General features: G+C 36.7%; 1 protein-coding gene across 1 annotated transcript in view; it reads left to right on the forward strand.

Annotated features, from left to right (window-relative positions):
- The first annotated feature begins 1,604 nt into the window (after positions 1-1,604).
- Positions 1,605-19,970, forward strand: part of LOC133646018 (codanin-1-like) — a 39,018-nt gene continuing 20,652 nt past the window's right edge. The window contains exons 1-9 of the mRNA XM_062040963.1: positions 1,605-1,724; positions 5,059-5,657; positions 5,728-5,928; positions 8,464-8,654; positions 17,007-17,120; positions 17,201-17,279; positions 17,354-17,474; positions 17,548-17,657; positions 19,872-19,961. Of these exons, the coding sequence (XP_061896947.1) occupies positions 1,647-1,724; positions 5,059-5,657; positions 5,728-5,928; positions 8,464-8,654; positions 17,007-17,120; positions 17,201-17,279; positions 17,354-17,474; positions 17,548-17,657; positions 19,872-19,961 (1,583 nt within the window). The 5' untranslated portion in view covers positions 1,605-1,646. The remainder of the gene's footprint in view (positions 1,725-5,058; positions 5,658-5,727; positions 5,929-8,463; positions 8,655-17,006; positions 17,121-17,200; positions 17,280-17,353; positions 17,475-17,547; positions 17,658-19,871; positions 19,962-19,970) is intronic.

The following is a 19,970-nucleotide window of genomic DNA, read 5'->3' on the forward strand; positions in this document are numbered from 1 at the left end:
TATATATATATATATATTTATACATACAGTATATATGCATATGTATGTATATGTGTATATATATATATCGGTATATACAGTATATATGTATAAATATGTGTACATATATATATATATATATGTATAATTATATATATATACATATATGTATATACGTACATATGTATAAATGTGTATATGTATATATGCATATGTATATATGTATACATATGTGTATATATATATCTATATGTATATATGTGTACATATATGTATACGTACATATATGGATATATGTATATGTATGTGTATATTTATATATGTGTATATGTATATATGCATATGAATATATGTATATATATGTGTATACATCTATATGTATATATGTGTACATATATGTATATATATATATGTAATTATATTCATATTATATATACACATATATACATATGATGATGATGATGTTGTTCCTCCGTCGTCATATATTATATATATATATATTTATATATATATATATTTATCACATATTTATACACTTATATATATATAAATATATATATATATATGTATATACGTACATATATGGATATATGTATATATATGTGTATATTTATATATGTGTATATGTATATATGCATATGTATATATATATATGTATTTATATTCATATTATATATACACATATACATATGATGATGTTGTTCCTCCGTCGTCATATATTATATATATATATATATATATATATATATATATATATATATATATATATATATATATATATATATATATATATATATATATACATATATTTATATATATAAATATTTATATATATATATATATATATATATATATATATATATATATATATACATATATATATATATTTATATATATAAATATTTATATATATATATATATATATATATACATATATATATATATTTATATATATAAATATTTATATATATATATTTATACACATATATATATATATATATATATATATATATATATATATATATATATATATATATATATATATATATTACCTGATGTTTAATTAATTTCTATTTTTCAAAAAATTATTTTTATATTAATGTCATACTTTTTATAGAGGTAGAATTTGGAAAGGTTTTTTTTATTTTATTTTATTATTATGGATAATAAAATTAGGTGATGCATTTTGCGACTAGATTACATTATTTTGTGACATGAAAGTAATTTAAAAAATAAAATTTAGTGTGTATGTCAAAATATATTTTTATAATATGTATCTAGAATAGGAATAATACAAATTGCTGCTGCATATATATATATATATATATATATATATATATATATATATATATATATATATATATATATATATATATATATATATATATATATATATATATATATATATATATATATATATATATATATATATATATACCGTCCTATGCTAAATTATATTCCATAAATAGAAACTTCACTTAAAAGCTTTAATATTGATTCCTTTTATACGAATCCACGCGCCAACGTGGATGGAGACGTCATCACTTTCAATGTGCGCATGCGTACTCGTTGACCGCACCTCCTTTGCCCCCGGTGACAACGTGCGCATGCGCCCCCGTTGCCCCGCCCCCTTGGTCTATGTGCATCCGGCGCGGAGCTGGCTAAGAATGGCGGCTCTTTTGGAATGTGTCCTGGCGAGGAAAGTGCACGTTAAGAAGGTGTTGCAATGGCTTCAAAACGCCCAGGTAGGTGGGAAACACTCCTAAGTGTCTTGGTCGACATACTAGACGCCACTTTGCGTTGGCGGAGTTGGTGAAAGGCGATGACACAGCACGTGACGCATTGTAAACAAAACTTTTAGCTCCGCGGCTAACAAGCTAGCCACTGACGTTTTCAGCTTTATGCCTTCAAAATGAACCAAACTTTCCCAACATTATTATTTATATTGTCATTCAAGTTTGGACTCAGCTACGTAGATGATAGCCAACGCGGCGTTAGCTCAGTCATTACCTGCCCTGATGGGCACTAATATTAATAAACATGACGTCATAGGCACTAATATTAATAAACGTGGCAGCTGACGTCATCTAAATGGAGCTATTAAAGTTGTTGTGGTAAACATCATGTTTTTATGTCGTCTTTTGGCTTTTATCTGGCTGTTTGATCGTTCTAATCAAAGGCAAATGCCTTATAAACAACAACAAAATCACCACACATACTTAATATAATATATATATATATATATATATGTATGTATATATATATATATATATTAGGGCTGCAACTAACGATTACTTTGATAATCAATTAATCTTTCGATTATTACTTCGATTAATCGATTAATAATCGGATAAAAGAGACCAACTACATTTCTATCCTTTCCAGTATTTTCTTTCCAGTATTTTATTGAAAACAACCAGCATACTGGCACCATACTTGTTTGTATTATTGTTTCTCAGCTGTTTGTAAATGTTGCAGTTTATAATAAAGGTTTGTAAAAAAAATAAAATAATTATTTATTTTTAAATAAAAAAATAAATTGCCTCTGCCCATGCGCATGGCATAGATCCAACGAATCGATGACTAGATTAATCGCCAACTATTTTTATAATCGATTAGTTGTTGCAGCCCTAATATATATATCAATCAATCAATCAATGTTTATTTATATAGCCCTAAATCACAAGTGTCTCAAAGGGCTGTACAAGCCACAACGACATCCTCGGTACAGAGTCCACATACGGGCAAGGAAAACTCACCCCAGTGGGACATATATATATATATATATATATATATATATATATATATGTGTGTGTATGTATGTGTGGAACACATATTACGCTCTACCACGGTATCGAGCAATATTTTTTGGGATAATCTAATTAAGACATATATATATATATATATATATATATATATATATATGTGTATACATATATATATATATATATATGTGTATACATATATATATGTATAGTAGGGGTGTAACGGTACACAAAAATTTTGGTTCGGTACGTGCCTCGGTTTAGAGGTCACGGTTCGGTTCATTTTCGGTACAGTAAGAAAACAACAAAATATACATTTTGGGGTTATTTATTTACCAAATTTGCAAAATCTTCCACCAGAAATATTTTTCTTAGTGTAATATTTGATGAGAAGTAATGGGAACCTTGGATAGGTCAATAATTCATAATAACATTGATTTTGATTCAATATTATGTTTTGAGCAATGACAGTTTGAAAGAAAAAAAACAACAGCTTTGTTTTATTAGTCAACATTGCAACTTTTTCTAAATAATAATAATAATACCTGGGATTTATATAGCGCTTTTTCTAAGTACCCAAAGTCGCTTTACATGTTTAAAAACCCGTCATTCATTCACACCTGGTGGTGGTAAGCTACTTTTAAATGACATTTAACCTTTAAGCTTTTTTATTTCACTTTTGTTATGTTTTTGTTTATTTGAATAGTATTTTTAAAATGTGCCGTGGGCCTTTAAAACATTAGCTGTGGGCCACAAATGGCCTCCGGGGCACACTTTTGACACCCCTGCTATAGATAATAACACATTAAATGTGATAAATCTATGGATAAAAAGCAGAGCCTGGCGACGCATGCGCGTTTATCATAACTCTCTCTGTCTCTGCCCCTCCCTCACCAATGCTGCTGCGCGCACAATTTGTTTTGTTTTCAACCCCTTCTTAACCCTGAACGTACATTGAAAATACACGCAACCCTAACTCAAAATGCCGGACATTTGAGGCATTTAAGAAACTCCGCAAAAGAGGACATGTCCGGTGAAAAGAGGACGTATGGTCAGTCTATCCTAGCCCGTTAGCTGCTAGCATGCCGTGTGTTGTGCCTCGGTGTGCATTGTTTACACAACGTGCGTTACGCTACTTTATATGTCCGTGTGGAAACTCGTTCGGTACACCTCCGAACCGAACCGGAACCCCCGTACCGAAACGGTTCAATACAAATTAGAGATGTCCGATAATATCGGCCTGCCGATATTATCGGCCAATATATGCGTTAAAATGTAATATCGGAAATTATCGGTATCGTTTTTTTTATTATTGGTATCGTTTTTTGTTTTTGTTTGTTTTTTTAATTAAATCCACATAAAAAACACAAGATACACTTACAATTAGTGCACCAACCCAAAAAACCTCCCTCCCCCATTTACACTCATTCACACAAAAGGGTTGTTTCTTTCTGTTATCAATATTCTGCTTCCTACATTATATATCAATATATATCAATACAGTCTGCAAGGGATACAGTCCGTAAGCACACATGATTGTGCGTGCTGCTGCTCCACTAATAGTGCTAACCTTTAACAGTTAATTTTACTCATTTTCATTCATTACTAGTTTCTATGTAACTGTTTTTTATATTGTTGTACTTTCTTTTTTATTCAAGAAAATGTTTTTAATTTATTTATCTTATTTTACTAATTTTTTAAAAAAGTACCTTATCTTCACCATACATGGTTGTCCAAATTAGGCATAATAATGTGTTAATTCCACGACTGTATATATCGGTTGATATCGGTATCGGTTGATATCGGTATCGGTAATTAAAGAGTTGGACAATATCGGATATCGGCAAAAAGCCATTATCGGACATCCCTAATACAAATACACATTCGTTACACCCCTAATATATGTGTGTGTATATATATATATATATATACATATATATATATAGTGTGTATATATGTATATATATACATATACGTATATATATATATATATATATATATATATATATACGTATACATATAATGTATATACACAAACACACGCACACTATTCATTATACATCATTATTATTTTTTGAGCAATTCAATTCAACGTAGCAACTTTTCCTTGCTACATTTCACCTGTTTGCTTATTTGCTTGTTGTGCTTGTTTAGTATTTTCAGAATGTACTGCGGACTGTTAAAAAATGAGTTGCGGGCTGCAAATGGCCCCCAGACTGCACTTAGGACACCCCTGCTCTATACTATTAGCGCCAAGTGTTTTTAATTTAAAAAAAAATCCTGTCCTATATTGAGGTGCGTATCTTGATTACAGGATGATGACCGACTGGCCTTCAGTGATGCAGAAGTGAGGGTCCACAAGCAAGAGTTTGTCCCTTTCCTCCTCAACTTCCTGCGGGACAAGAGCAGCCAAGCCCTCACCCATGGCCCTGCCACGCCTGCCAAGACCCCCAATCGGCTCAGACCCGCCGCTCACTCGCAGGGCTTCTCCGAGAGGAGGTCCGCCGGTTCACGGAGCGCGAGCCGTGTCCAGCTCTTTTCCCCCACGCCGTCCGTGTCCCCCGGGACGGACTGCGACGCTCAGCCGGGCCCCCAGTGCACAAGCAGCCCCAACTTCTCCAACACGTGGAGCCCGGCGTCCAGGCCTTCGGGCTCCGAGAGGCGGGCCGGCCAGAGGATGAGTCTCGGGGACTTCGTGCTGTCCTCCCCTGAGCTGCAGAAGGGCCGCAGGAGGAGCGGTGGTCAGGGAAGACACTCGGGGGGACAAGGAGCACATCACACCGATGACAGCGGGAGGAGGACAAGCCGAGGAGGCGGGACAAGCGAGCAGGTCTCACCTCCGTCTGTCGGTCAGCTCAATCTCAACAACCTGGAGGACTTTCCACCTGTGGGCTCGTCACCTGCCACCCACACGTGAGTACCAAATACCACTTCCCTCCGTCAATCACCTCCTCTCACATTTGTCAACCATTTTACCCTGCAGAGGAAGCAAACCTTCCAGAAGAATCAACCCAACGCCGGTGAGTGCGGAGCGCCAGCATTCCAAACCGAAGACCTGTTTCACCTCCACGCCCGTCACCAAAGCTCCCGGTCCGCCCGCAGGGGAGGCAGAGGGTCCTGACGGGTCCACGCGAAGCAGCCCCCTCAGCCTGATGGAGGAGAGAGCGCTGCTGAAGAGAGAGAAGTAAGCCAACGCACACACTGATGGTCCTCGCTAACATTAGGCACACACTCATTTTTGACTGATATTTACACCGATGTGGGTTGTCCCGATACCGATATTTTAGTACCGGTACCAAAATGTATTTCGATGCTTTCCGGTACTTTTTTGAATGAGGGTACCACAAAAAATGTCATTATTGGCTTTATTTTAACAAAAAATCTTCGGGTACATTAAAGGCCTACTGAAAGCCACTACTAGCGACCACGCAGTCTGATAGTTTATATATCAATGATGAAATCTTAACATTGCAACACATGCCAATACGGCCGGGTTAACTTATAAAGTGACGTTTTAAAATTCCCGCCACACTTCCGGTTGAAAAACTCCTTTGGATATGATTTATGCGCGTGATGTCACAAAATCCACGAATGTGGTTGTACCCCATCGAACCCGATATAAAAACCTCTTGTTTTCTTCAACAAAATTCCACATTATTCTGGACATCTGTGTTGGTGAATCTTTTGCAATTTGTTTAATGAACAATGGAGGCTGCAAAGAAGAACGTTGTAGGTGGGATGGTAAGTACAATACTTACAGCAACACAACAAGGACTACTTACTACGCCTAGCCGATGCTTGCCGCCAAACCCACGGATGAAGTCCTTCGTCGCGCCGTCGATCGCTGGAACGCAGGTGAGCACGGCTGTTGATGGGAAGATGAGGGCTGGCTGGCGTAGGTGGAGCGCTAATGTTTTTATCATAGTTCTGTGATGTTGGTAAGTTGCTAAATTAGCCTTAGCGTCGTTAGCAACAGCATTGTTAAGCCTTACCAGGCTGAGAATTTTTAACCGTGTAGTTACATGTCCATGGTTTAATAGTATTGTTGATCTTCTGTCTATCCTTCCAGTCAAGGGATTTATTTCTTTTGTTTCTATCTTCATTTGAAAACGATGCTATCACGTTAGCTCAGTAGCTAAGTGTGTCACCGATGTATTGTTGTGGAGATAAAAGTCACTTTAAATGTCCATTTTGCGTTCTCGACTCTCATTTTCAAGAGGATATAGTATCCCAGGTGGTTTAAAATACAAATCCGTGATCCACAATAGAAAAAGGAGAGAGTGTGGAATCCAATGAGCCAGCTTGTACCTAAGTTACGGTCAGAGCGAAAAAAGATACGTCCATCACTGCCTCTCCAGTCCTTCACTGCAACGTTCCTCATCTACGAATCTTTCATCCTCGCTCAAATTAATGGGGTAATCGTCGCTTTGTCGCTCCGAATCTCTCGCTCCATTGTAAACAACGGGGAATTGTGAGGAATACTAGCTCCTGTGACATCACGCTACTTCCGCTACAGGCAAGGCTTTTTTTTTATCAGCGAGCAAAAGTTGCGAACTTTATCGTCGATTTTCTCTACTAAATCCTTTCAGCAAAAATATGGCAATATCGCGAAATGATCAAGTATGACACATAGAATGGATCTGCTATTCCCGTTTAAATAAAAAAAATTCATTTCAGTAGGCCTTTAAACACATGTTTATTATTGCAATCAAAGAACAATTTAGTCCTTAAATAAAATAGTGAACAACCTGTCTTTAGGGATGATGTTCGATAAGAAATTATCGAGTTCGAGCCTATTATCGAATCCTCTTATCGAACCGATTCCTTATCGATTCTCTTATCGAGTCCAGATAGGTTGTTGTATATGGGAAAAAAAACACACAATATTAGGTTTAACAAAAGCTCACTTTTATTTTATAAGAAAAAATAAATAAATATTGACTGTTACCCCCGTAAAAAAATAAAATAAATAAATATTGACTGTTGTTACCCAAAGTATATTAAGTGGGATTTTTCAGAAAAACAAATATATACAGTAACACAAAAACAACCTGTCTCTGTGATCGCTATATGTGAAAATGACGTAGCTCAGTCTAATGACTGAGCTACACTACCGTTCAAAAGTTTGGGGTCACATTGAAATGTCCTTATTTTAGAAGGAAAAGCACTGTACTTTTCAATGAAGATAACTTTAAACTAGTTTTAACTTTAAAGAAATACACTCTATACATTGCTAATGTGGTAAATGACTATTCTAGCTGCAAATGTCTGCTTTTTGGTGCAATATCTACATAGGTGTATAGAGGCCCATTTCCAGCAACTATCACTCCAGTGTTCTAATGGTACAATGTGTTTGCTCATTGGCTCAGAAGGCTAATTGATGATTAGAAAACCCTTGTGCAATCATGTTCACACATCTGAAAACACTTTAGCTCGTTACAGAAGCTACAAAACTGACCTTGCTTTGAGCAGATTGAGTTTCTGGAGCATCACATTTGTGGGGTCAATTAAACGCTCAAAATGTCCAGAAAAAGAGAACTTTCATCTGAAACTCGACAGTCTATTCTTGTTCTTAGAAATGAAGGCTCAAACACAAAATTGTTTGGGTGACCCCAAACTTTTGATTTGAGGCAATCTCGTAATTTGGTGTATTTAGATGGTGAAGGTGTTCCTAGTGTTGTGTCCACTGACATCATCGCCACTTCATTCCTGTTTCCAGGTCGAAGCGCGCCCAGCAAGCATGCGCTCCTCTGCCCTGCTTGGAGGAGCCCAGTACCCCAACAAAGTCAGGAGTCCGAGTCGGGTCCAGAGGGACGCCAGACCAGCAGACCCTGTGTCCTGAGCCATCTAAAGTCACCTCGGCCTTGGTTCTGGACCTCCTGGCTGAACTATACTGCACCTGTATATCTGGTAAGTGGCCACGAGAACAAGCAGTCATATTTATTTGTGGTGTCCCGATACAGTATTAATATCAGATAGCGCTCCGAAATCAGCCTAGACTAATGGGGCTTAGACTAGAGATGTCCGATAATATCGGACTGCCGATATTATCGACTGATGAATGCTTTAAAATGTAATATCGGAAATTATCGGTATCGGTTTCAAAATTATTGGTATCGGTTTCAAAAAGTAAAATGTATGACTTTTTAAAACGTAGGGAGAAGTACAGAGCGCCAGTAAACCTTAAAGACACTGCCTTCGCGTGCCGGTCCAGTCACATAATATCTACGGCTTCTACACACACATAGGTGAATGCCATGCATACTTGGTCAACAGCCATACAGGTCACACTGAGGGCCGTATAAACAACTTCAACACTGTTACAAATATGTCAACCCACACCAAACAAGAATGACAAACACATTTCGGGAGAACATCCGCACCGAAACAACATAAACACAACAGAACAAATACCCAGAATCCCTTGCAGCACTAACTCTTCCTGGACGCTACAATATACACCCCACGCTATCCCCCCCACCCCCGCCCACCTCAACCTCCTCATGCTCTCTCAGGGAGAGCATGTCCCAAATTCCAAGCTGCTGTTTTGAGGCATGTTAAAAAAAAATAATGCACTTTGTGACTTGAATAATAAATATGGCAGTGCCATGTTGGCATTTTTTTTCCATAACTTGAGTTGATTTATTCTGGAAAAACCTTGTTACATTGTTTAAAGGCCTACTGAAATGAATTTTTTTTTATTTAAACGGGGATAGCAGATCTATTCTATGTGTCATACTTGATCATTTCGCGATATTGCCATATTTTTGCTGAAAGGATTTAGTATAGAACAACGACGATAAAGGTTGCAACTTTTGGTATCTGATAAAAAAAAGGCTTGCCCCTACCGGAAGTAGCGTGACGTAGTCAGTTGAACATATACGCAAAGTTCCCTATTGTTTACAATGATGGCCGCATGAAGTGAGAGAGATTCGGACCGAGAAAGCGACAATTTCCCCATTAATTTGAGCGAAGATGAAAGATTTGTGGATGAGTAAAGTGCAAGTGAAGGACTAGTGGGGAGTTGAAGCTATTCAGATAGGGAAGATGCTGTGAGAGGCGGGGGTGACCTGATATTCAGCTGGGAATGACTACAACAGTAAATAAACACAAGACATATATATACTCTATTAGCCACAACACTACCAGGCTTATATTTAATATGCCACAAATTAATCCTGCATAAAAACACCTACGTGTTTGTTACGCTAGCTCCTAGCTCCTATGCTAGCTCCTAGCTCCATAGAACACGCCAATACAATTCAAACACCTGATCAACACACACAATCACTCAGCCCAAAAGACCGTTCACCTAACCCAAGGTTCATAAAGCTTAAATATTTTTAAAAAGTTACGTATGTGACGCGCACGTACGGTCAAGCTATCAAATGTTTAGCAGCCAAGGCTGCATACTCACGGTACCTGGTATTCAGCTGGGAATGACTACAACAGTAAATAAACACAAGACATATATTTACTCTATTAGCCACAACACAACCAGGCTTATATTTAATATGACACAAATTAATCCTGCATAAAAACACCTAAGTCTTTGTTATGCTAACTCATAGCTCCTATGCTAGCTCCTAGCTCCATAGAACACGCCAATACAATTCAAACACCTGATCAACACACACAATCACTCAGCCCAAAAGACCGTTCACCTAACCCAAGGTTCATAAAGCTTATATATTTTAAAAAAGTTACGTACATACGCAAAAAAAAGTTGCGCACATACGGTCAAGCGATCAAATGTTTAGAAGCCAAAGCTGCATACTCACAGTAGCACGTCTGCGTCTTTGTCATCCAAATCAAAGTAATCCTGGTAAGAGTCTGTGTTGTCCCAGTTCTCTACAGGCGTCTGGGTATCGAAGTAAAAAGTCCTCCTGGTTAGAGTCTCTGTTATCCGAGTTCTTCCATCTTGACTGCATCTTTCGGGAATGTAAACAAAGAAGCGCCGGCTGTGTACTGTTGTTGCTGACTACGTTCGAAAAATACGTCCATTTCGCACCGACAACTTTCTTCTTTGCTTGCTCAGCTTCCTTCTCCATAATGCAATGAACATGATTGCAACAGATTCACGAACACAGATGTCCAGAATACTGTGGAATTATGAAATGAAAACAGAGCTTTTTCGTATTGGCTTCAATGTGGAAGGCATACCCGTGTTCCCCGGGCTACGTCACGCGCATACGTCATCCTCAGAGGCGTTTCGAACCGGAAGTTTAGCGCAAATTTAAAATGTCACTTTATAAGTTAACCCGGCCGTATTGGCATGTGTTATAATGTTAAGATTTCATCATTGATATATAAACTATCAGACTGCGTGGTCGGTAGTAGTGGCTTTCAGTAGGCCTTTAATGCATCCAGCGGGGGCATCACAACAAAATTAGGCATAATAATGTGTTCATTCCACGACTGTATCTATCGGTATCGCTTGATATCGGAATCAGTAATTAAGAGTTGGAAATTATCGGAATATCGGTTATTGGCAAAACAGCCATTATCGGACATCTCTAGCTTAGAGCATCGCCTGAAACCCGGAAGTGCCCGGATGTGCCTCAAGGTCACGTGATTGCAACCCACCTATAATAAACATTTAAAAAAAGTAAATTCCACTTGCATTAACATCGGCAAAGGAGGAGCTGACAAGAAAGAGCAGGCAGAGGGAGGGAGAACGGGAGCTCTTTTCCGCTCTGAAAATGTTTTTATTTGGCATATTTTTCTATAAAAGTCTGGTCTCATCACAATTAAATCTTGCTGGGGTGCGAAGCTTCCTTTGTCAGTTTTCCATACTTGCGAGCACCAATGATGTACTCCTCGCAAATAGCCTTTTTTTTCTTTTTTTTTAAAACTCTACAGCAATTCCCTCCTTCTTTCCACGCTGTTCTGTTGTTTTTTTTGCGACTCATATTAAGTTATAAAAAAAGACAAATCTAGTCAAAATGTGAAAAAAGATAGAAAAGGTACACACGCTGAGAAGTCACTAGTAGTGTACTGTATCGCACAGCGGGTGACATAAAGGGCTGTAAATTGAAGTCAAGTCTTTTATAAAAGGTAACCATGCTAAGCTATAAGCTACTAGGAACTAGCACAGGGGTCACCAACGTGGTGCCCGCGGGCACCAGGTAGCCCGTAAGTACCAGATAAGTAGCCCGCCTACCTGTTCTAAAAATAGCTCAAATAGCAGCACTTACCAGTGAGCTGCCTCTATTTTTTAAATTGTATTTATTTACTAGCAAGCTGGTCTCGCTTTGCCCGACATTTTTAATTCTAAGAGGGACAAAACTCAAATAGAATTTGAAAATCCAAGAAAATATTTTAAAGACTTGGTCTTCACTAACTGACAAAGAAACAGATAACAGATTTGGTGTCCAGTTCAAAGTAGGGATGTCCGATAATATCGGCCTGCCGATATTATCGGCCGATAAATGCGTTAAAATGTAATATCGGAAATTATCGGTATCGTTTTTTTTATTATCGGTATCGTTTTTTTAAATTATTATTTTTTTTTTAAATCAACATAAAAAACACAAGATACACTTACAATTAATGCACCAACCCAAAAAACCTCCCTCCTCATTCACACAAAAGGGTTGTTTCTTTCTGTTATTAATATTCTGGTTCCTACATTATATATCAATATATATCAATACGCCATCAGTGTGTGAATGTGTGTGTGAATGGGTAAATGTGGAAATACTGTCAAAGCGCTTTGAGTACCTTGAAGGTAGAAAAGCGCTATACAAGTATAACCCATTTATTATTTATCATAATACAGTCTGCAGGGATACAGTCCGTAAGCACACATGATTGTGCGTGCTGCTGCTCCACTAATAGTACTAACCTTTAACAGTTAATTTTACTAATTTTCATTAATTACTAGTTTCTATGTAACTGTTTTTATATTGTTTTACTTTCTTTTTTATTCAAGAAAATGTTTTTAATTTATTTATCTTATTTTATTTTATAATTTTTTTTTTTAAAGTACCTTATCTTCACCATACCTGGTTGTCCAAATTAGACATAATAATGTGTTAATTCCACGACTGTATATATCGGTTGATATCGGTATCGGTTGATATCGGTATCGGTAATTAAAGAGTTGGACAATATCGGAATATCGGATATCGGCAAAAAGCCATTATCGGACATCCCTAGTTCAAAGTGTGACATGATTTATTTAAACATTTGAGAGTTGACTTTTGTATTTTACATGAGTTATTATTTGTACAAACATGGTGCAAAGTAATTCATGATTTGTTCAAAAATGTTAGTGGCTAGCTAGTTAAAATGGGATATTGTGATTTCACAAGACTGTCTTAAAAGTGATCATTTGAAAATGTTCAATTTGAAAAATGTGCACTTAGACAAAATATGAAAATAAAGTGTTGCATATTGATATTTATCTGTTTCTACATATATTTAATGTGAGAAATCATTAAGATGATCAGTGTTTCCACAAAGATAAATATCATTAATTATTAATAATAACATAGAGTTAAAGGTAAATTGAGCAAATTGGCTATTTCTGGCAATTTATTTAAGTGTGTATCAAACTGGTAGCCCTTCGCATTAATCACTACCCAAGAAGTAGCTCTTGCTTTCAAAAAGGTTGGTGACCCCTGAACTAGCAGCTACACGACAGTTAAGCACACAATAGCACATAGGCATACATAATAATAATTGGACATTATAGCAGTGTAAAACAGCACATTTGTCAATGTCAACAAGTATCAAATAATTATAATTGCATACTACTTGCACCAAACAATGTCTGCAAGGCAGAAGCGTGTTAGAAAGTATCCAGTAACAAACGTGTCCGCATTGTTCAACTGCTGAGCTTAATTTAATTAAACATTCTGACCACTGGGTTTCCCCCAAAAAACAATTCCCACCACACAGTCCATTCCAGGCGGTTAATAATAATTACTGCATTTTTCGGAGTATAAGTCGCTCCGGAGTAAAGTCGCACCGGCCGTAAATGCATAATAAAGAAGGAAAAAAACATATATAAGTCGCACTGGAGTATAAGTCGCATTTTTGGGGGAAATGTATTTGATAAAAGCCAACAGCAAGAATAGACATTTGAAAGGCAATTTAAAATGTCTAAAGAATAGTGAACAACAGGCTGAATAAGTGTACGTTATATGAGGCATAAATAACCAACTGGTATGTTAACGTAACATATTATGGTAAGAGTCATTCAAATAACTATAACATATAGAACATGCTATACGTTTACCAAACAATCTGTCACTCCTAATCGCTAAATCTCATGAAATCTTATACGTCTAGTCCAGGGGTGTCCAAAGTGCGGCCCGGGGGCCATTTGCGGCCCGCAGCTAATTGTTTACCGGCCCGCCACACATTCTGCAAAAATTGCAAAATTGATAGTATTGCAAAAATTAAAAAAAACATTTAAAAAATTGAAATGAAGTGAAATCTAATGAGAAAAAGTTGCAATGTGGACACAAAGCTGCCATGCAGGCTGTTTTTTTCTTTCTTTTGTTTTTCTTTCTTTTCCTTTTTTTTTGCTATTGCTAAAAAAAAAAATACAAAAAAATCTATGTTATAATGAATTATTGACCTATTCAAGGCTCCAATTACTTCAAAAATGTCACTTTAAAATGTTTGATGTGTAAAAAAAATATTGCATATATTGTGTGGTTGCCATAAAAACATCAAAGATTTCTTTGACAAAAGAGCATAAAAACAAACAAAATAATAGTTCAAACGTAAAATCGACCGATATATCTGAAGTTGATCTCATAACTTAAGTGTTGAAAGTAAAAAAAAACTAATACATATGAGTGGGGGACCTTTTGGATCCCAAACATATTTAGTGGGATTTTATTCATATTTTCACTGATTTCTCAAAAATATTAAAGAATTCAAAGCAATGGTGTCCTCCATTATTGATCTTTTAGAGCTCTAATTACTAAATACTGCATATTTCCAGTTTTGCTATAAAAAACAAAGTTGTCCTTGACAGTTCAATTAGAAGATCTTAAAGGGGGACTTGTGGGAAGCAGATTAGAATCATATCCATTTTTAAGTGTTACTTCTTTCTAAAAACTCCTATAGTCATATTTACATCAGCTAATGTCTCGTGTGGTACAAAGTGCTTGGATTCGAGTGTCCTTGGTTAGAGTCAGAGCGCTGTTTATTCTCTTTGTTGAGACTGCCATTACATTCCTAAGATAAGGAGCACAGCTAGACTGGGGAAACAGCAGGTGGGGAGGGGGGAGGAAGGAGAAAATCACAGCACTTCCGTGAGTTGGAAAAGAGACCTAGCTAGACCGATCTGGACCGGGCTGGGGAACGCTGGTGTGCTGTATTGGTCTCAGTTTGTCCTCTAAGCTTGGAGAATAAACCACAAAATACCAACTACTGCCTGTTGATTGAATATAAACATCAGCGTATTGCCATAAAAAGAATCTGGGAGAGACTAGCAATTTGAATTCCCCATTGGAGGAATGCTGGTCAACGCAACACAGAAAAGGCAGAAAATCTTTTTTTTTTTTTTTTTTTTACTTTTTATCAACCTGAAGTTGATATAGAGATTTACTGTAAGCGTTGAATAATAAAAAAAATAAAATAATTTGACTTATTTTTAACCTTTTAATGACTGAGACCCTTTATGGTCCCCGAGAGCCATAAAGGTTAAACAAAAAAAATCCATATATTTTGTTATGGTTTGAAAATGAAAAATATCAAAATGCTTAAATTTTTCCGTGTGCGGCCCTCAGTGGAAAAAGTTTGGACACCCCTGGTCTAGTCTCTTACGTGAATGAGCTAAATAATATGATTTAATATTTTACGGCAGGGGTCACCAACGCGGTGCCCGCGGGCACCAGGTAGCCCGTAAGGACCAGATGAGTAGCCCGCTGGCCTGTTCTAAAAATAGCTCAAATAGCAGCACTTACCAGTGAGCTGCCTCTATTTTTAAAATGTTATTTATTTACTAGCAAGCTGGTCTCGCTTTTCCGACATTTTTAATTCTAAGAGAGACAAAACTCAAATAGAATTTGAAAATCCAAGGAAATATTTTAAAGACTTGGTCTTCACTTGTTTAAATAAATTCATACATTTTTTTACTTTGCTTCTTATAACTTTCAGAAAGACAATTTTAGAGAAAAAATACAACCTTAAAAATGATTTTAGGATTTTTAAACACATATACCTTTTTACCTTTTTAAATTCCTTCCTCTTCTTTCCTGACAATTTAAATCAATGTTCAAGTAAATGTATTTTTTTTATTGCAAAGAATAATAACTACATTTGAATTTAATTCTTCATTTTAGCTTCTGTTTTTTCGACAAATAATATTTGTGAAATATTTCTTCAAACTTATTATGATTAAAATTCAAAGAAATTATTCTGGCAAATCTAGAAAATCTGTAGAATCAAATTGATATCTTATTTCAAAGTCTTTTGAATTTCTTTTAAAATGTTTGTTCTGGAAAATCTAGAAGAAATAATGATTTGTCTTTGTTAGAAATATAGCTTGGTCCAATTTGTTATATATTCTAACAAAGTGCAGATTGGATTTGAACCTATTTAAAACATGTCATCAAAATTCTAAAATTAATCTTAATCAGGAAAAATTACTAATGATGTTCCATAAATTCTTTTTTAAATTTTTTCAAAAAGATTCGTATTAGTTAGTTTTTCTCTTCTTTTTCTCGGTTGAATTTTGAATTTTAAAGAGTCGAAATTGAAGATAAACTATGTTTCAAAATGTAATTGTCATTTTTTTCGTGTTTTCTCCTCTTTTTTAAACCGTTCAATTAAGTGTAAATATCATTAATTATTAATAATAACATAGAGTTAAAGGTAAATTGAGCAAATTGGCTATTTCTGGCAATTTATTGAAGTGTGTATCAAACTGGTAGCCCTTCGCATTAATCACTACCCAAGAAGTAGCTCTTGCTTTCAAAAAGGTTGGTGACCCCTGTTTTACGGTAATGTGTTAATAATTTCACACATAAGTCGCTCCTGAGTATAAGTCGCACCCCCGGCCAAACTATGAAAAAAACTGCGACTTATAGTCCGACAAATACGATAGGTAAGTGTTTTTAACATTCCATACTACTAAATAATATAAGTTTGTATGATTTATGCTTAATATCGTATTGGATCAATACCGTGCTTCAATATCCGTATCACATTGGAAGTGGAAAAAGTTGTATCAGAAATTTAAAAAAACTACAAAAAACGTAACATTTATCGTGGAATTTTTTTTTTTTTGTTTTACAGAGAACTTGGTGCCCAATATTTTTCTGGAGCTTTTCTTTGTGATGCAGCTGCTCACGTCTCGCTCTCCTGTCAGTAATGATGCTGATGATGAAAGCGTGTGCGGGCTCAATTCAGGTTAGCTCTCCCCCCCCCCAAACACCCTCAACTGGAAATAGGTATGGAATAAACCCCCTGTTGTGTTTGACACATTTCAGACGTGCTGGAGAGACATTACCTGAGGCAGGTACACAACTGTGTGTACTTTGCAGTGAAGGTTCTGGAGAATCAGTACCAGTGAGTGTTCATCTCCATGCACAAGCACGCTGGCAGAAAACATCCCGCGCTTATTTACTGCTGCTGTGTGTCAGGTTGTTGGCGCACATGGACAAGTGCACCTTGCGTCTTCTGGCGGAGAACGAGAGAGTGGCGTCCTTCTCGCCACATCTGAGAAGTCGCTTGTGTCAGGCGCAGGACAGGAGCACAGCCAAGGTAACACAATCACACAATCATTTTGCAGATTTTTGATATCAACATTTTATTTTGCATTCTTGGTGTCTCCCAGCTGTCTCTGTCCGTCTCCACCTTCATCCACTCGGTTCCTTTCCAGCCTGCCACGGACAACCGCTCCAACTTCAGCAGCGACAAGGCCTTCCATACCTTTAAAAAGCAAAGGTAAAAAGTAGGGGATGTCAGAGTTATGACATCATACCGATAAATCCGATAACGTCTAGAGCAGAGCTGGGCAGATATTTTGACTCGGGGGGCCACATTGAGAGAAAAAATGTGTCTAGGGGGCCAAGGTGTTGTCAGGTTTGAACACTGAAGACATCTATTAAACAGACAAAGAAGCAAGGAATCAAACAGAGACAGAATTAAATTTGGCTCAATGAGGAGAGCGCGTACACCTGTACCCTTGTACGGTGTCCCGCCATGCTCTGACGAAAGATTGTACGCCTCCTCTTTTATTTGGACTGTCCCTGATAACATGGCTACAGCTGTTTCTAAAGGGACGGGGGTCGTAAACAGCCGACGCCTTTGTTCACAAAACGGTTCAAAGAAAAGGTCGTAAACAGCCGTTGCCCTCGGTCACGCGTTAAAGCGTAACAAAGCCTGATTAAAGCGTGAGGGTCCTAATGGATCGTGGGAAAGCTTGTAGTGAAGCGGGACATGCGGCAAGTTCGCCAAAATTTTTTAAACGGTTTAAAAAAATTCTGCGCTCTGTCAAGAATGGAATAAAGCGCTGAGAGCGTATCAAAGTGTGACAAAGCTTGACTCAAAGTGTAGGAAAGCTTAACAGATCTTGGTTCAAAGCGCAATAGGAAGTGACTGTGATATTGACTAGTGACATTGAAACTTTATGTAAAACCAACACGGGATTACAAATCCATTCTCTTTTGCATCATTGCCTTTTTTATACGATGATCATTGTTTCTGTACTTCTGCTGTTTGATGTTGCACTTTGACATTACTGTCTATCATTTTTCTGTATGAAAATGTTAATAATAAAGAGAATATGTTACGTTTAAAAGAAATGCCTTTTATTATTGTCAACTAGCATAAGAAATGAAAGATAGATAATTATTAAGATGACAAAGAAATAAAAGAAATTAAGATATAAAACATAATATAACGAAAAAAAAAGAGAAATTGAAAAAATAAATGAATATAAAAAATAAAATAAATGCCTTTTATTGTTGTCAACTAGCATAAGAAATGAAAGATAGATATTTATTAAGATGACAAAGAAATAAAAGAAATGAAGATATAAAACATAATATAATGGAAAAAAAAGAGAAATTGAAAAAATAAATGAATATAAAAAATAAAAGAAATGCCTTTTATATTGTCAACTAGCATAAGAAATGAAAGATAGATATTTATTAAGATGACAAAGAAATAAAAGAAATGAAGATATAAAACATAATAAATAATAAACATAATATAACGGAAACAAAAGATAAATTGAAAAAATAAATGAATATAAAAAATGTGTGGAAAACAGTATACTGAGTTTTTCAAAAATGTTTTCTTATTTTTGTGGTAACAATGCACAACAGAGCTTGATAATCGTGTCAGAGCCTGATTTAAAGCGTCATGATCGCATCAAAGCATAATAAAGTTCAATAAAGCGTAATAAAACGTATCAAAGCGTGATTTAAAGCGTATCAAAGCGGGATCAAATCGCGAGGAACGGTAACAAAGCGGCAACTAATTCGTACCAGAGCGTATCAAAGCATAACATTACTTCGGCGATCGGGATATTCGTGGAAAAATTGACAAAAATGACGGCGCTTTGCTCGCCGCTTTAAAGCGCGGCAAGCGCCGTTGGTGTGAACCAGGCATAAAGGTGGAAAAAGAACCGATGTATATTATTGGTTTTAAAAATATCAAAATGGCCCCCACATGCTTACATTTTTCAGTGTGCGGCCCTCAGTGGAAAAAGTTTGGACACCCCTCTTGTACGGCTTTTATAGTAGTATATATTTACTATCCACTGAAAAGGAGTCAGTGCACAGACATTATTGTTAAAAAATCTGTCAACACAAGTGAGCAGCAAGACTAACGTGTCTTGTCTACAGTCACGCATGGTGGTAGCGTCATGATCCTGGGCTGCACGAGTGGTAGCGTCATGATCCTGGGCTGCACGAGTGGTAGCGTCATGATCCTGGGCTGCACGAGTGCTAGCGTCATGATCCTGGGCTGCACGAGTGGTAGCGTCATGATCCTGGGCTGCACGAGTGGTAGCGTCATGATCCTGGGCTGCACGAGTGGTAGCGTCATGATCCCGGGCTGCACGAGTGCTGCTGGCTCTGAAGGATCTGTGGTCTACTGTCAGAGTACGATCCTCTCCTTTTGAGAAACATGTTCTTTTTTTTTTGCTCACAGAGACGTTTTTTACGAGGTGCTGCGAGAGTGGGAGGACTTCCACACGGAGCCCAACTGGAGCTTCGACGCTGCTCTTGGGAGTCGCATCAGGCAAGTGTC

This window comes from Entelurus aequoreus, linkage group LG03, assembly GCF_033978785.1.
Source record: "Entelurus aequoreus isolate RoL-2023_Sb linkage group LG03, RoL_Eaeq_v1.1, whole genome shotgun sequence".
Taxonomy (NCBI): domain Eukaryota; kingdom Metazoa; phylum Chordata; class Actinopteri; order Syngnathiformes; family Syngnathidae; genus Entelurus; species Entelurus aequoreus.